This window comes from Dama dama, chromosome 11 (assembly GCF_033118175.1).
Source record: "Dama dama isolate Ldn47 chromosome 11, ASM3311817v1, whole genome shotgun sequence".
Classification (NCBI taxonomy): domain Eukaryota; kingdom Metazoa; phylum Chordata; class Mammalia; order Artiodactyla; family Cervidae; genus Dama; species Dama dama.
Window position 1 is genome coordinate 32,312,748 of NC_083691.1, and position 21,566 is coordinate 32,334,313.

The following is a 21,566-nucleotide window of genomic DNA, read 5'->3' on the forward strand; positions in this document are numbered from 1 at the left end:
TTTTTTTTTTTTTTAATGAAAAGCTATTTCAAAATAGTTTAAATAAAGGTCTTACAGAATGTTAATAGCAGAGCTGGGAGGCATTACATGCTCTGAACGTAGGGTTGAGAGTGACATTCTTAATTGCAGTACTGCCTCTTCTAAATAGTAGTTTGTTGATTGATTTTGTCACTCTTTCCAGTAACTTGTCATTTTTCTTGCTTCATTGCCAGTCAACAGTTGTGTTAAATTTGAACTCATGTTATCTTTGGTAATTGGGATTCCCTCCCTAGTGGCTCAGAGGGTAAAGCATCTGCCTGCAATGTGGGAGATCCAGGTTCCATCCCTGGGTCGGGAAGATCCCCTGGAGAAGGAAATGGCAACCCACTCCAGTACTCTTGCCTAGAAAATTCCATGGATGGAGGAGCCTGGTGGGCTATAGTCCATGGGGTTGCAAAGAGTCGGACATGACTGAGCAACTTCACTTGTTCATTATCTTTGGTAGTTACTGTAATTGGATCTATCATGGAATGGTTATGAGGATTAGTGGTCCATGTAAAGCGCTTGGAGCAATCTCCAGTGCATAATTCAAGAAATCAGGTGTTATTATTGGGGGATCTCCCATGATGAGTTTAGAACCCTAAAAGTAGTAACATATTTGAATAGAGGAACAAGCTAACAAAGGAAATTGCAAAGTCATAGTTAGAATAGAGAGTTAGAATTAGGAGAGGACATTGTCTCAGAATCCAAAAGATAGTTTCAAAAGTTAGGTATAATTAGAAGTGGTATATGTCTAACCAGGATGTCTTCATTACCTGACCATGTAATTAGAAGTCCAATCTTTGTAACATCTTCCAAGTTTAATACAAATGTTTTTAAAGATTAGAAAGCATTTCCTAAATTTAATAGTTCTCTGAAGCCTGGTCCACTTGATCATTGTTTTTTTTTCTTTTCTTTTCTTTAGCTAGGAAATAACTCAGCAAATGAAATGTCTCATATATAATTTCATTATAATTAAAATGATCTCAAGGGAAAAGATGTCAGTTATTTAGTATTCTGAATTTCAACCAGTCCCTCCCATCCTCCTTTATTCTTAGCCTCAGGTCTTATTCAGACCATGTCCCTGCAAAACATTTGTCTTTCAAGCCCTCTCCGAAGCTCTGCTACACTGATTGGCTCTCTTCTTAACTGTATCCCCTCTATACAGTTAGTGTTTAAGCTAATAGTTTTCAAACTTTTTGACAATAGTTAAGATACATATTACATTGTGACTCAGTATACATGTACCTATATGTGAGTGTGTACGTAACAAAAGCACACACCTGTATATATTTTTCTTCATGCAGTATATAAAACCTTTGCCCTGCTAAATGTGTTCTGTTTCTCCTCTACACTGTGTCCTCCACGAATTTTCTCTTCTGTTTCTTGACTCGTGACTTTTTCCCCTCCCCTCATCATTTTAGTCTCTAGCTTTTAGAAGTGTAACATATAACTAATACTTGGTTTTAAAAAGAGCCTTCCTCAGAAGATGCTTTTTTGAAATAGTAAGTCTTCCAGTATAAGCTTTCAAGATTAATATAGAAAAGATTACTACTGTTTCTATAAGACTCAAGTATAGCACAGAAGTGATAACATTTATAATTTAGAGTTAATTTTTAACAAAATTTTAATAGAACCTCTGTTTCCTTCCAAACACTTTGGAAGGAAAATTTGCTGTAGTTTATATTTTCATGTATACAGCTGACTGCTTTTAATTTGAACTGCCATTTGCTTATAAAGACCAGAAAGGAGTTGACTGGTTAAAATTTGTGCTTAATATAAGAGGTTAACATTATGCCAGTTGATTTTATTTCTTTGCTTGAGTTGACGTGCTTGTTAATATTCCAGGGAGGGGAAAAAAATCTTGTAGCTCTAGGTTAAAAGATCTGGGATATGCACAGTGTTTCAAGAAGGCTTTTAGTGTGAAAAACCCCATTACTCATAATTTATAATGGTTCTAAAAATTCAAAAGGCTATTCTCAACTTAAATGCTTTGCTTCAAAATGCTGTGCTACAAAAAAAGCACAGTGATTTTTATCTGTCTTTAGTTTGAATGAATATATTCAGGTTCTTGTTTCAGCATGAAAAATTGTTCTATGATTGAATACTTGTTTTGGAAACTCTCTTTAGACTGTGCTACTAAAGCTGTGTCTTATTTTTCTTACTTGAGTGATCTTCACTTCTTGCTTTCTTTCCAGGAATCTGGAAAGATTAACTGTTGCATAAGGGTCTCACCTGTCCTGCACAAGTGTGTGGGCCTAAAATTAGCTTGTTTGGATGATAGAGAAGCAGCTGTGGCTTTTTAAATCCTGGATCTCTAGAAAAGTTTCTACTGAAGTATCTTTGGCTAACTAGATTGTCCAGAGTAGTTAGGGAAACAGTTAAAGTGATAAAGGCAGTTCAAGTCTGCCTTTTCTCTTTTTTTTTTTTTCCTTTTTGTTCATTGTTGAGGGAGGGGAGGTGTCAAAAATGTTTGCCACTGTCAACATCTATATCTTGTACCAGCAACGCATTTTAGCATCAGCACGGTGACCAGAAACCAGTAGTATCATATTGTAGAGGAATTAACCATTTACCTACATGAAGTGTCAGATTCATGGAAGTCATCTTTGAGTCTTCCCGTTCCCTTAACCCCAGCTTTCAAGTTAGCAAGTCTTACTGATCCTATCTCTAAAATATGTCTGGAATCCAAATACAGTTTGCTGTCCCCATTGCTATCCCTGGTCCTCCATTACTTCTTTGGACCATTGCAGTAGGCTTTTAATATTTTAATAAGTCCTTACTTCACCTTTGCCTTTTTCTAGTACTTTTCCCAAGTAATAGCCTTAGTAACCTTTTTCAAATATAAATATGATCATGGTTGTCATTCCTTCCTCTGTTTATAGCCATTTTGACTTTCCATTGTATTTCGAATGAAAACAGAAGTTTCACATCCAAGTTCCTTTCCACAGTTTATAGAGTGGGCCCCTGCCCGTTGTTCTGACCTCATTTTTTGCTCCCTGTGTATATAGTCTCTACCCTCAGGTGATCTGCTTTCAGTTCCATGAACACAGCAAGCTTTTTTCTGGCATTTGTACATACCTTGTAGATCCCCGTTTAACCCACCCAACTAACTAGACTGAGCATTCTGAAGTACCACTCCATTCCAGAGGCTTTTCATTTCAACAGAAATAAATTTTAAAATTCCAGGTTCTGGCTACAGCCCCTTTTGACTTCATCTCTTACCAGTTCTGCTCCAGCCACTGTGACCATTTTTTCCCGTTGGCAAGAAACATGTTCCTGTCTTCAGGCCCTTGTAATTCACCTGTTCCTTCTGCTTGGAATGCTTTTCATCAGATCTTTGTGATGCTGCTGTCTCTAATTCAATCTCAGTTCATTGTTACCTCTGAGAGAGGCCCTGCTTGATAATTAGCTAAAGCCACCCCAGTCCTTTAGGCTAGGGGTCCCCAACCCCCCTGACCTCGGTCTGTGGCCTGTTAGGAACTGGGCTGCCCAGCAAGAAGGGATCAGTGTGGGTGGTTGAGCAAGGGAAACTTCGTCTGTATTTACAGCTGCTCCCCATCGCTAGCATCCTGAGCTCTGCCTCCTGTCAGATCAGTGAAGGCATTAGGTTCTCATAGAAGCACAGACCCTACTGTGAAATGCACATGTGAGGGATCTAGGTTCCCTGATCCTTATGAGAATCATCCCCAAACCAATCCCACTCCACCTCACCCCCAGTCAATGGAAAAATTGTCTTCCATGAAACCAGTCCCTGGTTCCGAAAAAGGTTGGTGGCCGCTGCTTTAGGCATGATCACGCTTATCTTAGTTTATCTTTGTCACAGTATTTTTAGTTTCTAAATTTACCACATTTTAAAAATGTGTTCATTCTTATTCCTCCCCACTAGAACATCAGCTTTTTGAAGGTAGGGATCCCACCTGTCTGATTTGTGGCTATATAATCACTCCCTACAACAGAGCCTGGCAGATGCAGATGCTGAATACGTATTTGTTGACTGAATGACTGACTGATTCTGTTCATACTTCACTTTTCACTCAACCTTCAGCATCACATCTAGAGAGAGGACTGCCCTGATTATACTATCTAGATTCCTTCCTCCCTCCCCTTTACATCATTCTTGATCATTCCACCCTGTTTACCTTGTTAGCATTTGTCACAATTTGGGATCATATATATTACTTGTTCCTTTCCCCTACTGGAATGTAATCTCTGCAAGAGCAGTTATCAGGCTTTGTTTGACTTTATTGACCCTTTTTGGAAGATGAAGATGAGTATAATTTAAACTCATGGTGTTTTGGGTGTAGAGAAGTTGCGTATCAGTGAGGAAATCCAAGTCTTGTTAAAATAAAACTCAGTGTGGACTTCCCTGGTGAACCAGTGGTAAAGAATCCGCCTGCCAGTGTGGGGAACACGGGTTCGATCCATTGTCTGGGAAGATCTCACATGCCTCGGGCAACTAAGCCCATGCACCACAACTGTTGAGCCTGTGGTCTAGAGCCTGGGAACCTCAACAAGAGAAACCACTGCAATGAGAAGCCTGTGCACCACAATTAGAGAGTCGTGCCCGCTAGCCACAACTAGAGAGAGCTGGTGCACAGCAATAAAGACCCAGCACAGTCGTAAATAGGTAAAAAAATTTTTTTAAAAAAACTTAATGTAAAAAAAAACAACAAAAACCTTAATGTGAGAAATTTAGCATCTTAATTTTTAAAGTAAGGAATAGCTTCATTATGTTACCAAAAGCATAAAGTCATGAAATTTGAAGTCTCTGCTTTGCTGAGCAGGTTGATGTTGTCTCTGGGCTGTTCTAGTGCTGTTAGTGCCCGTACCAAGAATAACTGTCATAATAGCATCCAGAGTACACAACTTCCTTGACCCTATGTGTGGGACTAAACTATTAAGGAAATATGCTATTTTCGTTCCTAGGAATGTATCACTCCTTTCATTATGTGTCAGTGGGAAAAAATAGGGTTTTATAACAGTCTCTTAGCTGTGCACCTATTATTTTATGTAAGGGAAATTCTATTGCCATTGATGAATAAGTTCAGAAACATAATTATACTACATAGGCAGAGAAGAAAGACATTTTAATAGGAGAGGAAAACTGAGTGATTTTTGAAAACAGGCTTAAAAAAACCTGTAATATGGGACATAAAAGATAATGTGAACATGCACAATGTATAATTGCTCTTCAGATAAGAAACACCTGCTTTTGGTGATTGGAGTCAACCAGTCTTTAGACCTGGGTGTATGTGTGTATGTAAACCTAAAAATAATTTGACTGTGAATTAGCAGCTGGGGCTATTTGTTCCCCTGGGCAAAAGGTCACAATTAGCCAAGAGGTAGTGAGACAGGGACTATCTAGTTTGAAATAAGTTGTTGATTGCCTTAACAGTTGTTAGGGCTGGTATTAGGATCCGGGAAAAGGATAATTTAAAAGACTTGACAAGGAGAGCATATAAAAAAGAAGGAAGACAGGGTGGAAGAAGTTTTGGAAAATGGAAGAGACAGAAATCAGAGAACAGATGGAGTAGTATGCCGTTAATCAAAACAGAAACTCTGAACCTGAATAATGATTGTCTTTTTGGAGGGGCCATTAATATTTCAGTATCTTTTATATTAGTGTTTCATAACTAAGCAGGATTATAACATAAAATTTCCTCTCTAGATGCCACTGATTTAAATTTAGCTAAGTAGTTTTGACATAATATTGAGGTAATGGAGATAAAAAATTGTGGTGTAAGAATGTATATAAATACATAAATACAAATTCTTATGTGTGTAGTCTCTTAGTAGTCTAACCTAATTCTAGGATACAACATAGAAGAACTGATGGCATATCTATTTGATGGTTTTCTTAAATGATATTTGTTTTGATTAAATTACATTTTCGGGGCAGTTTTTTTGATAAATACTGTGTATTCTACAGTGAACAAGACAAATCTCTGATGGGACCTACCTTTTAGAGGTCCTGGGAAGCAGTAAATAAATCTATAATAAGTGCTTTGCAGAGAAGTGAAGTAAAGTAAGGAGGTGGAATGGAGAGATATTCGAAGACTATTTAAATTGGAGGACAGAGAAGACTTCTGATAAAGTGATGGTTAAAATGCAAAGATGAGGTGTCAACCATGTATGTGTGTGCCCTTGTGAGCATAGCCAATACAGAAGCTGTCAGGTGAGACCAAGCTTGTGAATTTGGGGACATGAAAAAACATGGCTCAAGCTATCAGGGAAAAAGAGTGCCTCAAAGTTTGAGGGGCTGGTGAAAAGTGCAAATTCTGTTAACACTTTGTAAACTTCAGGGCAAGGGTTTTGGAATTGGTTGTGGTTATAATGAATCGTCATTGGTATGTTTAGTTTGTATTTTAAACTGTCATGTTTTCCACTTGTTTTGTGATGACTTTGAAGCATACTTTACATACCTTACAATTCACCCATTTAAAATGTAAAGTTAGTTTTTTAGTAATTTTCCAAGGTATATTCACCATCGTCACAATTTTAGAACGTTTTTATACTTCTAGAAAGAAACCCATACCTTTTAGCAGCCTCTTCCCATCCTGTCCAAACCATCTTCAGTTGGGGCAACCACTAATCTCTGTAGACTTTCCTATTCTGCATGTTTCATTTAATTGAGATTATATATAATATATGCCAAAATTAATTGAAACTATATCATCTGTTTAAATGCAAAACTATGAGACTTTAAGTAGAAAACATAGGAGAAAATCTTTGGGAACTAAAATTAGGTGAAGAGTAGATACAACACTATAAACCACAATCCATAAAGATTTAAAAATTAATAAATTGGACTTCAACAAAATTAAAAATTTTTGGTCTACCAAAGACCCTGTCAAAAGAATGAAAACACTAGTTAAAGACCTGGAGAAAATAATTCTAAATCAAATACCTGACAAAGGACTTTATGTAAAAAGAACTCTCAACACTCAGTAGTTTAAAAAGAAGAAAGAAGTAGGCAAACCGTCCAGTTAGAAGACATATAAAAGACACAGACAGACATTTTACTGGAGAGGATATATGGATGACAAATAATTACATGAAAAAATGTATAACATCGATTAGTCATCAGTTCAGTCCAGTTGCTCAGTCGTGTCCAACTCTTTGCGACCCCTTGGACTGTAGCACGCCAGGCTTCCCTGTCCATCACCAACTCCCAGAGCTTGCTCAGTCTCATGTCCAGTGAGTCGGTGATGCCATCCGACTATCTTACTCTCTGTTGTCCCCTTCTCCTCCCACCTACAATCATTTCCAGCATCAGTGTCTTTTCCAATGAGTCAGTTTTTTGCATCAGGTGGCCAAAGTATTGGAGTTTCAGCTTCAGCATCCGTCCTTCCAGTGAATGTTCAGGACTCATTTCCTTTAGAATTGACTGGTTGGATAGAGAAATACAAATTAAATTGATGATATCACTGCATGCCCTATTAGAACAACTAAAATAAAGTATAGTGAGATCACCAAATGCTGAAGAAGATGCAAAGAAACTAGGTCTCCTACATTGCTAGTGGGAATGTAAAGTAGCACAGCTGCTTTAGAAAAGTTTGGCAGTTTCTTATAAAGTTAAACCTGTCCTTATCATCTGACTCAGCAGTAATATTCCTGGATGTTCATCCCAGAGAAATGAAAACTTATGAACTTACAAATGAATAGTCATATCAACTTTATTTGTAATAGCCCAAAACTAGAACAACCCAAATGTCCTTCCATGGGCAAGTGATTAAACAAATTGTGATACTTCCATACAATGGAATACTACCCAGTAATAAAATGAAACAGACTCCTGTTACATGCAACAACTTGGATAAATCTCAAGGGCATTATGCTGGAAAAAGTAAATAACCATTTGAAAAAGTTGCATTCAAACCAATGCAACATTGTAATTTTCTTTCCATTAAAAAAAAACAAAAAACCAAGAAGATTGTTTTATATGACATTCTAGAAATGGCAAAATTACAGAAAATAGAAAACAAACTATTAGCCAGGGTATAGGGGCTGTTGGAAGTGGAGGAGTGAGTGATAGAACAGTTTCCTGCTTTCTTTGTGGTAGTAACTACACAAATCTATATGCCGTAAAATTGCAGAGAACAATACATGTATGTGCATACACAAGTGCGTATAAAAAAGTAAACTCTAAGGTCTATAGATTGTGCCAATGTCAATTTGTACTGTGATGTAAGATGTTGCCATTTGGGAAAGCTGGATGAAGGCTACACAGGACCTCTTTGTACTGTTTTCTGAAACATCCTGTGAGGCTATAGTTATATTAAAACAAAACTTTTTAAAAAAAGTTTGCCGGGAAGGGACACAGAAATGCTTTGTTAGTTGGAGGGGTGTGGAATTGGAAGTGAGGTTTTTTTGTTTGTTTGAAGTTTGCTTTTTTAAGAAAAGATAGGGGAGACCTAAGAATGTATATATGTTAATTATAATCCATAAAAAGAAGAAATTGGTGATGCAAATGAGGGGGAAATTACAGGAACGGAATTTCTTAAATCTTTGGTTTGAAGGCATTGAAAAATACTACTATTTACATGTTTTTGTCTTGTTATTTATAAATGAGGTTATCTATACAATTTTTGTAAATGATTCTAAAGATAAATATGGCTCTAATATGGTGTATTCCTTTAATGTTCTAAAAATTCTACATGCTTTTGTATTACATTATAGAACTAGATCACTAAATAAATAGAATTCCTACAGATTTTACACTTGGCTGGTATTCATTTTTAAATAACTTTAAGAATTTGTGTGTCACTTTATACTGTTTTCCTGTTCAGATTTTCATCCAGTATTGGTAGGTTTTTAATTTCCTTAGACTAGTCAGTATTTATATGTATATGTTTATGAATAACCTTGTTTACTATTTCAGAGTTAAATAAATGGTGGTTTGCTTGTGTTTTGTGTCACATAGTGGATTTTAATCTCTATTTTTACCAAACTAGTCTACTGTTCTTCCCTTCAGCTAGAACATAGTAATATCAAAATGCTCAATACAAATTATTGGCTGTTTATTTCAGGGATACAGCAGGCCAGGAGCGATTTCACACCATTACAACCTCCTACTACAGAGGAGCAATGGGTATCATGCTAGTATATGACATCACCAATGGTAAAAGCTTTGAAAACATCAGCAAGTGGCTTAGAAACATAGATGAGGTAAGACTTAGAAATTGTATAAGCTCTACATAAACACACATTTGTGTCCTTGGTTAAGAAGAATAAATATTTCTGTTGATCTTTAGGATATAGTGTTTGCTATCATTATTGTCGAGTATTTTCACTTGTTACATGGTAATGTTATTTTTAGCCTACCCTTTTCTTAAAATTTTCGGCAGATCTGTTTTTAATCCCGTCAAGGGCAATTAACAAATTAACCCAAAAACTCTGTACAGCTATCTTATAAGATGGCCCCAGATGGAAGCTACCAGTGCTTTTACAGACTTCTCTAAGTGAATTCTTTCTTGGTGAATTTTATTTTGAATGAATGAATTACATTTTCAGTAGTAATTTTTAAAACGTATTTTTGGAAATTGCCTGGTGGTCCAGGGGTTAGGACTTGGCACTTTCACTGTCATGGTTCAGATTTCATCCCTTGTCAGGGAATGAAGAGCCCACAAAAGTGTGGTGCAGCCAAAAATAAGTAAGTCAGTAAGTATTTTTAAGTTAAGGAAGTACCATATCCCTTTTAGACATTTTGAAAGATACAGACTACTAATAAGATAAAAACCTAACCAAGAAAATAGTGCTGCATCATTTCATGTGAAGATCTCAGTTTGTTGGTTGTTTTTTTTTATGTTAATCTGTATTTATTTTTGTAATATAAATGATATATTGTGTGTCTGCACACACACACATATGGAGGGGTAATAAAATTTTTAACCATGCAGTTACCGTCCCAGGAGATTGTTATGAGACTATTCCATATATGGCACAGATCTCTTCCCTAGTAACAACAGTGTTGGTGGTGGTGGTGGTGGTTTAGTCGCTAAGTTGTGTCCGACTTGCAATCCATAGACAGTAACCCTCCAGGCTCCTCTGTCCATGAGATTTTACAGGCAAGAATACTGGAGTGGGTTGCCATTTCCTTCTCCAGGGAAGATGTCAGTTTTTACACAGTAAAGTTGTATGTTGAAGCATGTTTGTTTTCTGTGCTACAGCATGGTAGCTTTTTGTTGAAATTATTTTCATGTCTTCTTGCTGTCTTCTATGCTTTGAATTCTATCAAGACTAACTCTTGGGAAATCCCTGGCAGTCCAGTGGTTAGGACTTCTCATTTCCACTCCAGGGGTCTCAGGTTCCATCCCTGATTGGAGAGCTAAGATCCCATCATGGCAAAAGGGAAAAAAAAAAAAAAGACTAACTCTTTAAAGCAAGTTTTGGCTGGAAACATAAAGACCAAGTCTTTAATCCAATATTAAACCCAAGGTGATGATACTACAGTGGTTCAGTTCGTCACTCAGTCGTGTCCTACTCTTTGCGACCCCATGGACTGCAACACACCAGGCTTCCCTGTCCATCACCAACTCCGGAGCTTACTCAGACTCATGTCCATAGAGTCGGTGATGCCATCTAACCATCACATCTTTTGTCTTCGACCTTTAATCTTTCCCACCATCAGGGTCTTTTCTAGTGAGTCAGTTCTTTGCACCAGGTGGCCAAAGTATTGGAGTTTCAGCTTCAGCATCAGTCCTTCCAGTGAATATTCAGGACTGATTTCCTTTAGGGTAGACTGGCTGGATCTCCTTGCAGTCCAAGGGACTCTCAAGAGTCTTCTCCAACACCACAGTTCAAAAGCATCAATTCTTGAGCACTCAGCTTTCTTTATAGTTCAACTCTCACATCCATACATACTAATGCAAAAACCACAGCTTTTACTAGATAGACCTTTGTTGGCAAAGTAATGTCTCTGCTTTTTAATATGCTGTCTAGGTTGGTCATAACTTTTCTTCAAAGGAGCAAGTATCTTTTAATTTCATGGCTGCTGTCACCATCTGCAGTGATTTTGAAGCCCCCCAAAATAAAGTCTGTCACTGTTTCCATTGTTCCCCCATCTATTTGCCATGAAGTGATGGGACCGAATGTCATGATCTTAGTTTTCTGAATGTTGAGTTTTAAGCCATCTTTTTCACTCTCCTCTTGTACTTTCATTAAGAGGCTCTTTAGTTCTTCTTCGCTTTCTGCCATAAGGGTGGTGTCATCTGCATATCTGAGGTTATTGATATTTCTCTCGGCAGTCTTGATTCCAGCTTGTGCTTCATCCAGCCCAGCATTTCTCATGATGTACTCCGCATATAAGTTAAGTAAGCCGGATGACAATATACAATCTTGACATACTCCTTTCCTGATGTCAGTTTCCCAATTTCAGTCACCTTTTCCATTGCTACAAGAAGTCTGTTGGTATTTAGTAATCCATTAATGACATAGATTTTGAAACAAAAAAAAGCCTTCATTTTTAAGTTTCTTTTGTGGACAATGACTGCAGCTATGAAATCAGAAGGCAATTGGTTCTTGATAAAAAAGCGGTGAGTAACCTAGACAGTGTGTTGAAAAGCAGAGATATACTCTGCTGACAAAGTTCCTTATAGTCAAGGCTATGGTCTTCCCAGTGGTCACTACAGTTATGAGAGCTGGACCTTCAAGAAGGCAGAATGCCAAAGAATTGATGCCTTCGAACTGGAGGCATCAATGTGGTACTGGAGAAGACTCCTGAAAGTCCCTTGGAGAGCAAGATCAAACCATTCAGTCTTAAGGGAGATCAGCCCTGAATATTCACTGGAAGGGCTGATGCTGAAGCTGAAGCTCCAGTATTTTGGTCATCTGTTGTGAACAGACAACTCATTGGAAAAGTCCCTGATGCTGGGAAAGATCGAGGGCAGAAGGAGAAGAGGGCATCAGAGGATGAGATGGCTGGACGGCATCACTGATGCAATGAGCATGAACTTGGGCAAACTCTGGAGGATGGTGAGGGACAGGGAGGCCTGGCATGCTGCAGTCCATGGGTTGCAGAGAGACGGACACAACTGGGTGACTGCTCAACAACAACAAAAGCCTTTATTTCATAGTTGAGCCAAGTAGTATGTGTAGTAAGAGCAATTTATATAGAGAGATTATGCATTGTTGTTCCAACAACTAATTTTCCAATTCTGTGACATCAGGTAGATATCCTACAATTTAATCCCATTTTGACACTTAACTACCCAGTCTCAGTGTCACTATCAGCGGAATGACAAGGCAACCCATGGGATGTGCAAAATACCTCACATCTCTGGCCTAATGTACCTTTCCCTGAGTATCCCTGTAGCCACAGAATTGTGTGCTTTGAACACAAACAGTTTTTAATTTTGATGAAGTACAAGTTATTTTTTCTCTTTTGTTGCCTATGCTTTTGGTGTCATATCTGAGAAATCACTGCCAAATCCAAGGTCATAAAAAAATTTCCCCTATGTTTTCTTCTAAGAGTTCAATAGTTTTAGATCTTGGATCGATTTTTTAGTTCATTTTTGCATATAAGTTAAAGATCCAATTTCATTCTTTTACATGTTGATATGTGGTATTTCTAACACTATTTCTTGAGAAGACTGTCTTTTCCCCCATTGAATGATCTTGGCATTCTTGTCGAAAATCATTTGATGGTGTACACAAGAGTTCATTTCTGGTCTCTCTGTTGTGTTCCTTTGCCCATGTCTGTTATACCAGGAGCATAGTGTTGTGATTACTGCAGCTTTGTAGTAAGCTTTGAAATAAGGAAATAAGTATGAATCTTGCAACTTTATACTACTTTTCAGGATTGTTTTGTCTGTTTGGGATCCCTTGAAATTCCACTTGAATTTTAGGATGGATTTTTTATTTGTGCAAAAGGTGTCATTAGGATTTCAGTGGAGCAACATTTGTTTTTATCTGATCTCTCTGCATGGACTCCCTTAGCATTGTGACTTTTTGAGACTTTAAGAGCGCTATAGAATTTTTAATTAAGGCTTCTTATAGGGTCATATACACATTATCTAAAGTCATGATCCAGCCTGGATTTACATTCTGTATAAGAAGTTCCATATGTCCTCTTTTGCATATTTTGTACATGTCCTCTGTTGTTGAGAATGTTTCTAGAAAGTAGATAGCCTTCTATGGGGAAAATAATAATTTGACCAAGAATATGTCTTAGAAATTGTATTTATCTTTCTAGGTAATTTAAGAATTTGTGTTGTCTTTTAGCATGTGGTTTTGAAATCACTGGGTTTTCCTGGTGGTTCAGATGGTAAAGAATCTGCCTGAAATATGGGAGACCTGGGTTCAGTCCCTGGGTCAGGGAGATCTCTTGGAGAAGGGAATAGCTGCCCACTCCAGTATCCTTGCCTGGAGAATTCCATGGACAGAAGCCCTGCAAGCTACAGTCCATGGGGTCACAAAGAGTCACATGACTGAGCGACGAGATCACTGCTTTAAAACTTTCAGACTATAGAATTGACACCATAAAGTAAGAAAAATAAAGTCATTTTTGTTAAGCCACAATTTTATGATAGTGTGTGAACTAAACTTTTATTTCATTTTAGCATGCCAATGAAGATGTGGAAAGGATGTTACTAGGAAACAAATGTGATATGGACGATAAAAGAGTTGTACCTAAAGGAAAAGGAGAACAGGTAAAAAGCTCTGAGTGAGACATCTTTGTGAAGATGATGTTCTATTTTTTTTACAGTAGAGGTAATGGAATGCTATTCATATCCTTGAAAAAAATGCTGTTGAAAATGATAGCTTATCATTTGAGTGGATTTTCTGTTTGTTTTTTAAGGAGCTTGAACCCTTAAAATAATCTGTTCATTTTAGATAACCTAGTTGAGACTGCTATCTTTGGAATAATATTACTGTTTCCTTTAGGAAGCTGAAGTCATCAGTTGGTAACCTATACTTGATAATTCTGTGATATTTTGCTTCTTTTTTAGATTGCAAGAGAGCATGGTATTAGATTTTTTGAGACTAGTGCAAAAGCAAATATAAACATCGAAAAGGCATTTCTCACATTAGCTGAAGATATCCTTCGAAAGGTAAATTTCTTTCTTTACTGTTTTTTTACTGCTAAGGTGTCGGGTGTCAACAGATGAACATTTTCTTGTTTTCTGAAGTACTAGATTTACATACAAAAATTGAATTTGGGTGGTACATTTACCCATCACCGGTATCTAATCCTCCAGAGAGAAGAAAGGAGCTGAAAGGAGCAGAGAGCTATGTAGCAATCTCAGTCTTTAGTTCCCAATTTCATACTCCTTTTTCCAGCTTTTTGTTTGGTCCATGGTGTTGTGGCTCTTTTTGATTAATTTCTCTTATATAACTTTTGCCTTCCCATTAATAATTTTTAAAAATTCAAGAGGTGAATTTATTCTGTACTTAATTGCTACAGAATCCCTATTCTTTTATATAGTCATTTCTCAGATGTGCCAGTGAAGGGGATGTATATATGCTATATACTGAGTGGAGTGAGTCTGTACCCAAATTGAAAGCAGGAGGAGAAGGGGACAACAGAGGATGAGATGCTTGGGTGGCATCACTGACTTGATGGACATGAGTTTGAGCAAGCTCTGGGACTGGTTGATGAACAGGGGAACCCTGGCATGCTGCAGTCCTTGGGGTTGCAAAGAGTCAGACACGACTGAGTGATTGAACTGAACTGAACTGATACCCAAATTTCATTTACCCAATCATTTAAACATGTGAGTTTAAAAAGAAAATGCTGAAAATTGATCTCAGGGAATTCATTTTACCTCACGGTTAGTTTCTGGGTTTAATTTGTGAATTGCAGAAGTTGCCAGTACAAATAACTTGTAGCAAAATTGGGAAATCAGATATTCATGTTTTCCCTCAAATGACTAGATAAAATACACAGATTTGAGCCCTGGACACTCTGTTAGTCTTCCGGTATATTTAAATGCACATAAAATAGAGAAAATCTGATACAATCCTGAAGGAGAAGCAAACTATATAGGAGAAAAGGAGAAAATTTAATTGCTTCTGGTAACCTTTCTGTTTTTATACTTGAAATATCAATATCTGCCCCCACCCCAAATAAAATCATTCATAAACCCACCACCTAAGGGTTGCTATTGTTAAAATTTTGGGATCTCTTATTTTGATCTTTTCCTGTATCAGCCTTTAACATGAATTATTCAACTTTGCATTCTGCCCCACCATATTTCCTTCATTGAATGTTAGTAGTGTATCATCATAAAATTGCCTTTTTCAAACAGTGCTATGGTAATACAAGCTCCAGTCTCAAAAGGCAAGTAAAACGAAACAGAAAAGGGCTATTTCACTTCTCTGAAGTTGGACATGATACAGCATTAGTTTCAGTATATGCATGAAATATGCATATGCATGGGGGTTTTTTTTGTAAGTACTAAGTACTCAGGGCTCAGATCTAAGAGGTAACATACCACTCATCACAAGAGGTAGGGCGGAGGAGATTTCAGAAGTTCTACAAAGGGAAGCCAGGAGGCCTGTGGACATTTCACAATTGGAAGAAGACGACAAAATGAAGCTTCCATTTCTTTCCTTTGCGTGGAGGAGAAAACGTATCTCATATGACTGTAATTGCATTTTGTTACATAAATTAACATTTATGGGAATATTTCTGTTGAATCTTGGTGTATCCATGGCAGTGTTTTTTCACGGGTTGCTCTCCTTGTGTGTTTGTTGCAGACCCCTGTAAAAGAGCCCAACAGTGAAAACGTAGATATCAGCAGTGGAGGAGGTGTGACAGGCTGGAAGAGCAAATGTTGCTGAGCGCTCTGCTGTTCCATCAGTTGCCATCCACCACCCTGTTTTCTCTTCTTGCTGCAAAATAAACCACTCTGTCCCATTTTTAACTCTTAAACAGATATTTTCGTTCCTCATCTTAACTCTCTAGTCCACCTGTTTTATTTGTTGTTTCATCTGTGACTGCTTGCTGACTTTATAATTTTCCTCAAACAAAAAATGTATAGAAGAATCATGTCCGTGAGTTCATTTTTAAATGTACTTGCTCAGCTCACCACTGCATTTCAGTTGTATTATAGTCCAATTCTTATCAACATTAAAACCTATAGCAATCATTTCAATTCTATTCTGCAAATTGTATAAGAATAAAAGTTAGAATTAACAATTTTATTTTGTACAACAGTGGAATTTTCTGTCATGGATAATGTGCTTGAGTCCCTATAATCTATAGACATGTGATAGCAAAAGAAAAAAGCCAGGAAAACACTCATTTTCGCCTTTAATATGTAAATGGGGTTAATTTTGTCCTGTGCCTTATGTGGAAAGGAACTTACTTGGTTTTTCCTTTTTTTTTGTTTTGGTGGAAGCATGTGCAGGAGACATATCATCGAAACATAAAACATTAAAATGTTTGTGGTTTGCTTGGCTGTAATTTTCAAAGTAGTTAATTGAGGACAAAGGATAATACAGAAATGATAGCTTTGGTTTGCTGAGTCTCATTTTAAGTGGCCTTGATATTTAAAACTATTCCTGCCACCAGTTCTTTTCCTTGGCCACTTTTTCCTTGTGTCTCTTCCTGCATGCTGCTTTATTTGCTTCTTCCCCACCACCCTGTGGTATGAGTTATTTAAAAATGAAAGGGGTAAACTAGTGGGTTTGTGGAGTTTAACATAAAGCACTGATTTAACTTGCTAAGTAAACTGAAAGATAAATCCTAACTGCCTACTATCAAATGTCAGTTAACCGTGTCTTCACCTCATTTTCTCACTCCCCTAAAGCTTCTGTCCCGGATTCCTTCATTTGCTGTTGACTTCACGTTGCTCTTCTCTTTCCCCCTTTGTTCCCCTTCCTGTCTCTCTCCATTGAGTTTATGAAATGGAAGAGTTAATTGCATGCACTAGTGTTTGGAGGGTGTTGTGGTTTGTCTTTCTAACTAAGTGTATAGCCTATTCACTTTCCTAGAATAAATATCTTAACCTAAATTTGAATAGTCTCCATTTTGGCAACTCCTCTAGCAGTTTGGTAGCCCAGTCAAAGTTGTTTTAAAAAGGTGGGAAGGAGGAGTGAAATTTATTAACATGTTTGCCAAATATATTGAGATTTGGCCTACGAAGAACACTTTTTCAGTGTTAAGTTGTCTTTACCTTAAGATTTAGAAGTACTTGAGGCTGTTACTGACTTTAAGTCCTGTCTTCACATCACTTTGGAAAACTTGTATTACCCTGGATTTGAAAAAAAGAACAACAAAGGCTTTTCATGTAAAGATGAGAAACTCTAGGCTCGCTCTCGCCCTGCCATTTTTTCCCCTTCATTTTTCTAGTTTGGCTTCACTGCTTAGCATTAGAGTAGGGTAAGTTAAGTTTGCTATGCTGCTAGCATCCTAAGATGATACCTTTGTTGAAATAATTGTGAATAGCATGATTCATTTCTAGCAGAGGCTGAGTTTAGGACAGCAGCTTCCATTGAAAAGTCTTTCTGTGTCGTGGATAGCATTTTAATGACCTTTTGGCCCACGTAAACAACATAGGGACATATCTGCTATGAACATCCATGAATTTTCAGATAGTGCCCTAAAAGTGATTTTATATGCCTCACTGGTGGTTGTTGTTAGGTTTTCCCCTCACTTGACTTTATCATTGTTTACTACTAGTAAAAGCAGCATTGCCAAATAATCTCTAATTTTCCACTAAAAATAATAATGAAATGATGTTAAGCTTCTCAAAAGTTTTAGGTTAAACCTATTGTTAGATTAATTTTTAATGTGTTTGTTGTTTTCCTTTATCTGGAATGTGGCAGTAGCTTTTTTACTTTTAACCCTCTTTAATCTTTACTCAATTCAGTGACTTAAGGTTTGAGAGCTAAACACTGGGATTTTTGGGTAACAGACTGACAGTTTTGTTGTTTGCAATAAATTATAATCGGCATTGTACATAGAAAGGATATGGCTACCTTTTGTTAAATCTGCACTTTCTAAATATCAAAAAAAAAAAAAAAGGGAAATGGAGTATAAATCAATTTTTGTATAACCTGTTTGAAACCTGAGTTTTATTTGCTTAATGATAGGGCTTTGCCCCTTTTTCTGTAAGTCTCTCGGGATCCTGTGTAGAAGCTGTTCTCATTAAACACCAAACAGTTAAGTCCATTCTCTGGTACTAGCTACAAATTCGGTTTCATATTCTACTTAACAATTTAAATAAACTGAAATATTTCTAGATGGTCTACTTCTGTTCATATAAAAACAAAACTTGATTTCCAACTGCGTGACTTGGTTTTCATTTATTTATGGAGTCTAAGAAGATTCCTTCTGAAAATAGTGCAATAGCAAACTGGGTATTAGAGGAACAGAAATAGAGGGGGTAACTTCTCAACTAGGGAAAGATGGGAAGGCAATTTTAAGAGCTATTGTTGGAAGAAACTGGATTTTAAAAGCAGAATCATGCTGGTGTCGAGAGAACACACAATTGTAGTCACTTGCCAGCCAACATTACTAGAATGTGCCAACTACAACTGAAGTCAGCTGATTACTCAGGGGCACCAAGGTAAGGCTACCATGCTGAGGAGAAATTCTTGTTTTAGCAATGACTGTCCTCTTACCTGAAACATGTAAAGTGTTTCCCACTTTTTTGGTGAACCATAAGAAACAACTTTGGCTTTTTTTATATGTAGTATTGGTGAAAGAAATGTTTGATCCTGTATGGAGGCCTTATTAGTCAATAAATAAAGGTACACATTTGTTGACAAGATTATCTCTGCTGGAAGGACATAGAGGTTTTCTTGTAACTGCAGTTTTTGGAAGGATCACCTAGAGTGATTTTAAATGCTTCCCTGTTTACATCTAATCAACACAGAATTTTATGTCTTAAGGTGGGGCCTATGATTGTGCCTTTGAGATTGGAATAGGGAAAGGACACAATAGCCTCTGCTGTTAGGTTTACCTTGTAGTTTAGAAAGCAGAAGGAACTAGTAATCAGGCAAACGTATATGAGAGCCAGATAGCTGTGGTTTTCAGTGCTGTGTTAATAGAAGAGCAGATTGAGTTGGTGAGAATAGTTGGGACAGTTTTTGAAGGAGGAGGCACTTGAGTTGGTTCTTAGATACGTGGGTTGAATGAATGGGCTAAGGGGAGGGTAAGAAAGGATCACAAGCAAATTAGAAACACGCTTTGCTTGTGTGGGAAACCAGAAATCCAACTGGACAATGTGTTAGGCGATGGGGAGTCCCCTTGAGCCCTGCAGTGTGTTTGAGGAAAACAAGTTTGGATGGGCTGGAAGCAGAGGAACAAGGATTCTAGAGGTCAGATACAAGGTTGCTATTCGAATTTGAGTTAAGACCCAACTAAAATGATGGCAGAGGGCAGGCTTAATGTACAGGGGATTATGTGAAGGAGTATTTCTTGGCTACTAGGAAGTGGACTAGGTATTTGTGGGACTGTTCTAGGTTCTTTGGGTTGTTATTGACAGCCTGGTGAAGTAGTACCCACTTTACAAAATAAACTTTCAGCTTAAGTGATTTGCTTAAGGTTGCACAGCCACTTGGTGGTAGAATCAAATTTTGAAACCAAGCTACGGCCCAGTCTATTTTCATGTTCACCATATCACAGTTTCTCAGGATAAGGTCCTAAGCTTTGGTTGTTACACTGATTATAATGGGGGTAATAAATATATGCTAGAGCCAGCAGAAAGAATGCCAGAATGTAGCCTTAATCTTATCGAGTTAATGTAGCCATTTAGCCCGACCTTGGTACCTCACAAAGAACAATGCCCTTGAAAAGGGCTTAGTTCCGTTTACTGCTTTTCTTCTTTAAAACCTGTATCGCCCCTTATTACCAGCTTGTTCGTTTTGTTTCCTCCTACTCCACACCACCTCTTGGCTGGAAGTAAATGATAATGCAGTTGTTTTTCACAGTTATCTTAGTTGGCTTTCTGGGACGATGTACTTTGAAGGGGACTTCTGTTACTTATTAATGGCTGCAGCAGTGAATAGTAGTAATGAAGTAAGTCAAAATATAGGGGAGGAAGGAAAAGGCAGCTGGGTATAGTCTAACCCAGCTGGGTTAGACTTACCTAGATCCAACTACCAATTTTATAGGAACTCTGACAGGAATATATTAAATTACATCAATCAATAAAATACTAGTAAATTTTACAGGACAACTGATCCAGTCTCTTCAATTAACTTTCACTGGGGAGAGAGAGATGGCAAATTAACAAAAGACGGAAAGGAATAACAAGCAGAACTAAACCATAATGTGTTTAGGGAAGTACAGACAAGGAATATTAAGCAAGTGGCTACTCTAAAAGGCAGGGGTATTCTTAGGGTTGGTTGGTTTAGTTGCTAAGTCATGGAGTTAAAAATTGTGGGGGCACACAACAGGGTTTGGGGGACAACAAAATCGTATCTTAGTCATGAATGTTTACAAGGGTGTTCGCGTATAACAGTACATATCTACATGTTTGTCAACGTGGGTTTTAAAATTTTATTTACCTATAAAGGGTGCTGTGTGTGTTTAAAATGGTACACAGTCTGCAGGAACAAGAACCAGTTTGAGAGGCTGTGCAGCCAAGACCAACACTCATAATCAGCTTAGCAGAATTGGTCTACCAAGGTGCTACAGTGCCTGCTGCTGAGTGTCATACCCCAAGAATTCTTCCTGAAACTACAGTTGCCACCAATGCAAAATCTTTGCTCATTTCGGCCTCTGTTTCTTTGTTTCTGCAGCTTTTGCTGCAAAGCCTGGGTTGGTTGATGGAACCCGAATTCCAGGCAAGTGGGGGAAACGGAGTGTCTCTTATCTTCAGCTTCCAGAGTGGGTGTGGTTTAGTCGCTCAGTCGTGTCCAACTCTTGCGACCCCGTGGGCTGTAGCCTGCCAGGCTCCTCTGTCCATGGGATTTTTGAGGCAAGAATACTGGAGTGGGTTGCCGTTTCCTTCTCCAGTGGATCTTTCCCATCAGACCTGGGCGGGTCTCCCAAATTGCAGGCAGATTCTTTATTGACTGAGCTACAAGGGTGGGCTCTAACTCCGAGGTGGGGGATTTGGGTGCTGGGTGGACGAAAAGAATGATAAATGCCCTGCTTCAGTGCCATTCAGACTTGACTACATGTTAGAATATGGGCGGAATGCTTTTAAAAACACCATTGCCAAGATTGTACCCCAGGCCAATTAACACAAGATCTCTCTGGTGAGACTGACGTGCTTTTTTGTTTGACTTCCTGTGTGATTGCACATGCGGCCAAGTTCATGAACCAACCGGTGCCTACACCCTTACAAAGTGTGGTCTTCAGGTTAGCCAACTTGGAATCACCTGGGAGCTTGTTAGAAATGCAGAATCTCAGTTGCAGGCGTGCGCACACACACACGTCGCACACTGGCTATACTGAATTAGAATCTGCTTTGAAATAGCCCTGGGTGATAACTCACGCACATAACCAGTTTGAGAAGGGCTGTTCTTCCAAGGCCAGCTCGAGTCACACCAGTAAGGCTATTCCCTAGTCGGGAGCAGGGAAATGACCTCCCACTTCTTTCTGTAGCACTTTTGAGTTACATTTCCCCTGGACAGGTACAGCAGAC

General features: G+C 38.0%; 1 protein-coding gene across 1 annotated transcript in view; it reads left to right on the forward strand.

Annotated features, from left to right (window-relative positions):
• The window catches only part of RAB10 (RAB10, member RAS oncogene family), a 63,373-nt gene extending 45,164 nt beyond the window's left edge, over nt 1-18,209 (forward strand). Inside the window, exons 3-6 of the mRNA XM_061154969.1 lie at nt 9,051-9,189; nt 13,581-13,670; nt 13,971-14,072; nt 15,721-18,209. Coding sequence (XP_061010952.1) covers nt 9,051-9,189; nt 13,581-13,670; nt 13,971-14,072; nt 15,721-15,804 — 415 coding nt within the window. The 3' untranslated portion in view covers nt 15,805-18,209. The remainder of the gene's footprint in view (nt 1-9,050; nt 9,190-13,580; nt 13,671-13,970; nt 14,073-15,720) is intronic.
• The last annotated feature ends 3,357 nt before the right edge of the window (nt 18,210-21,566 follow it).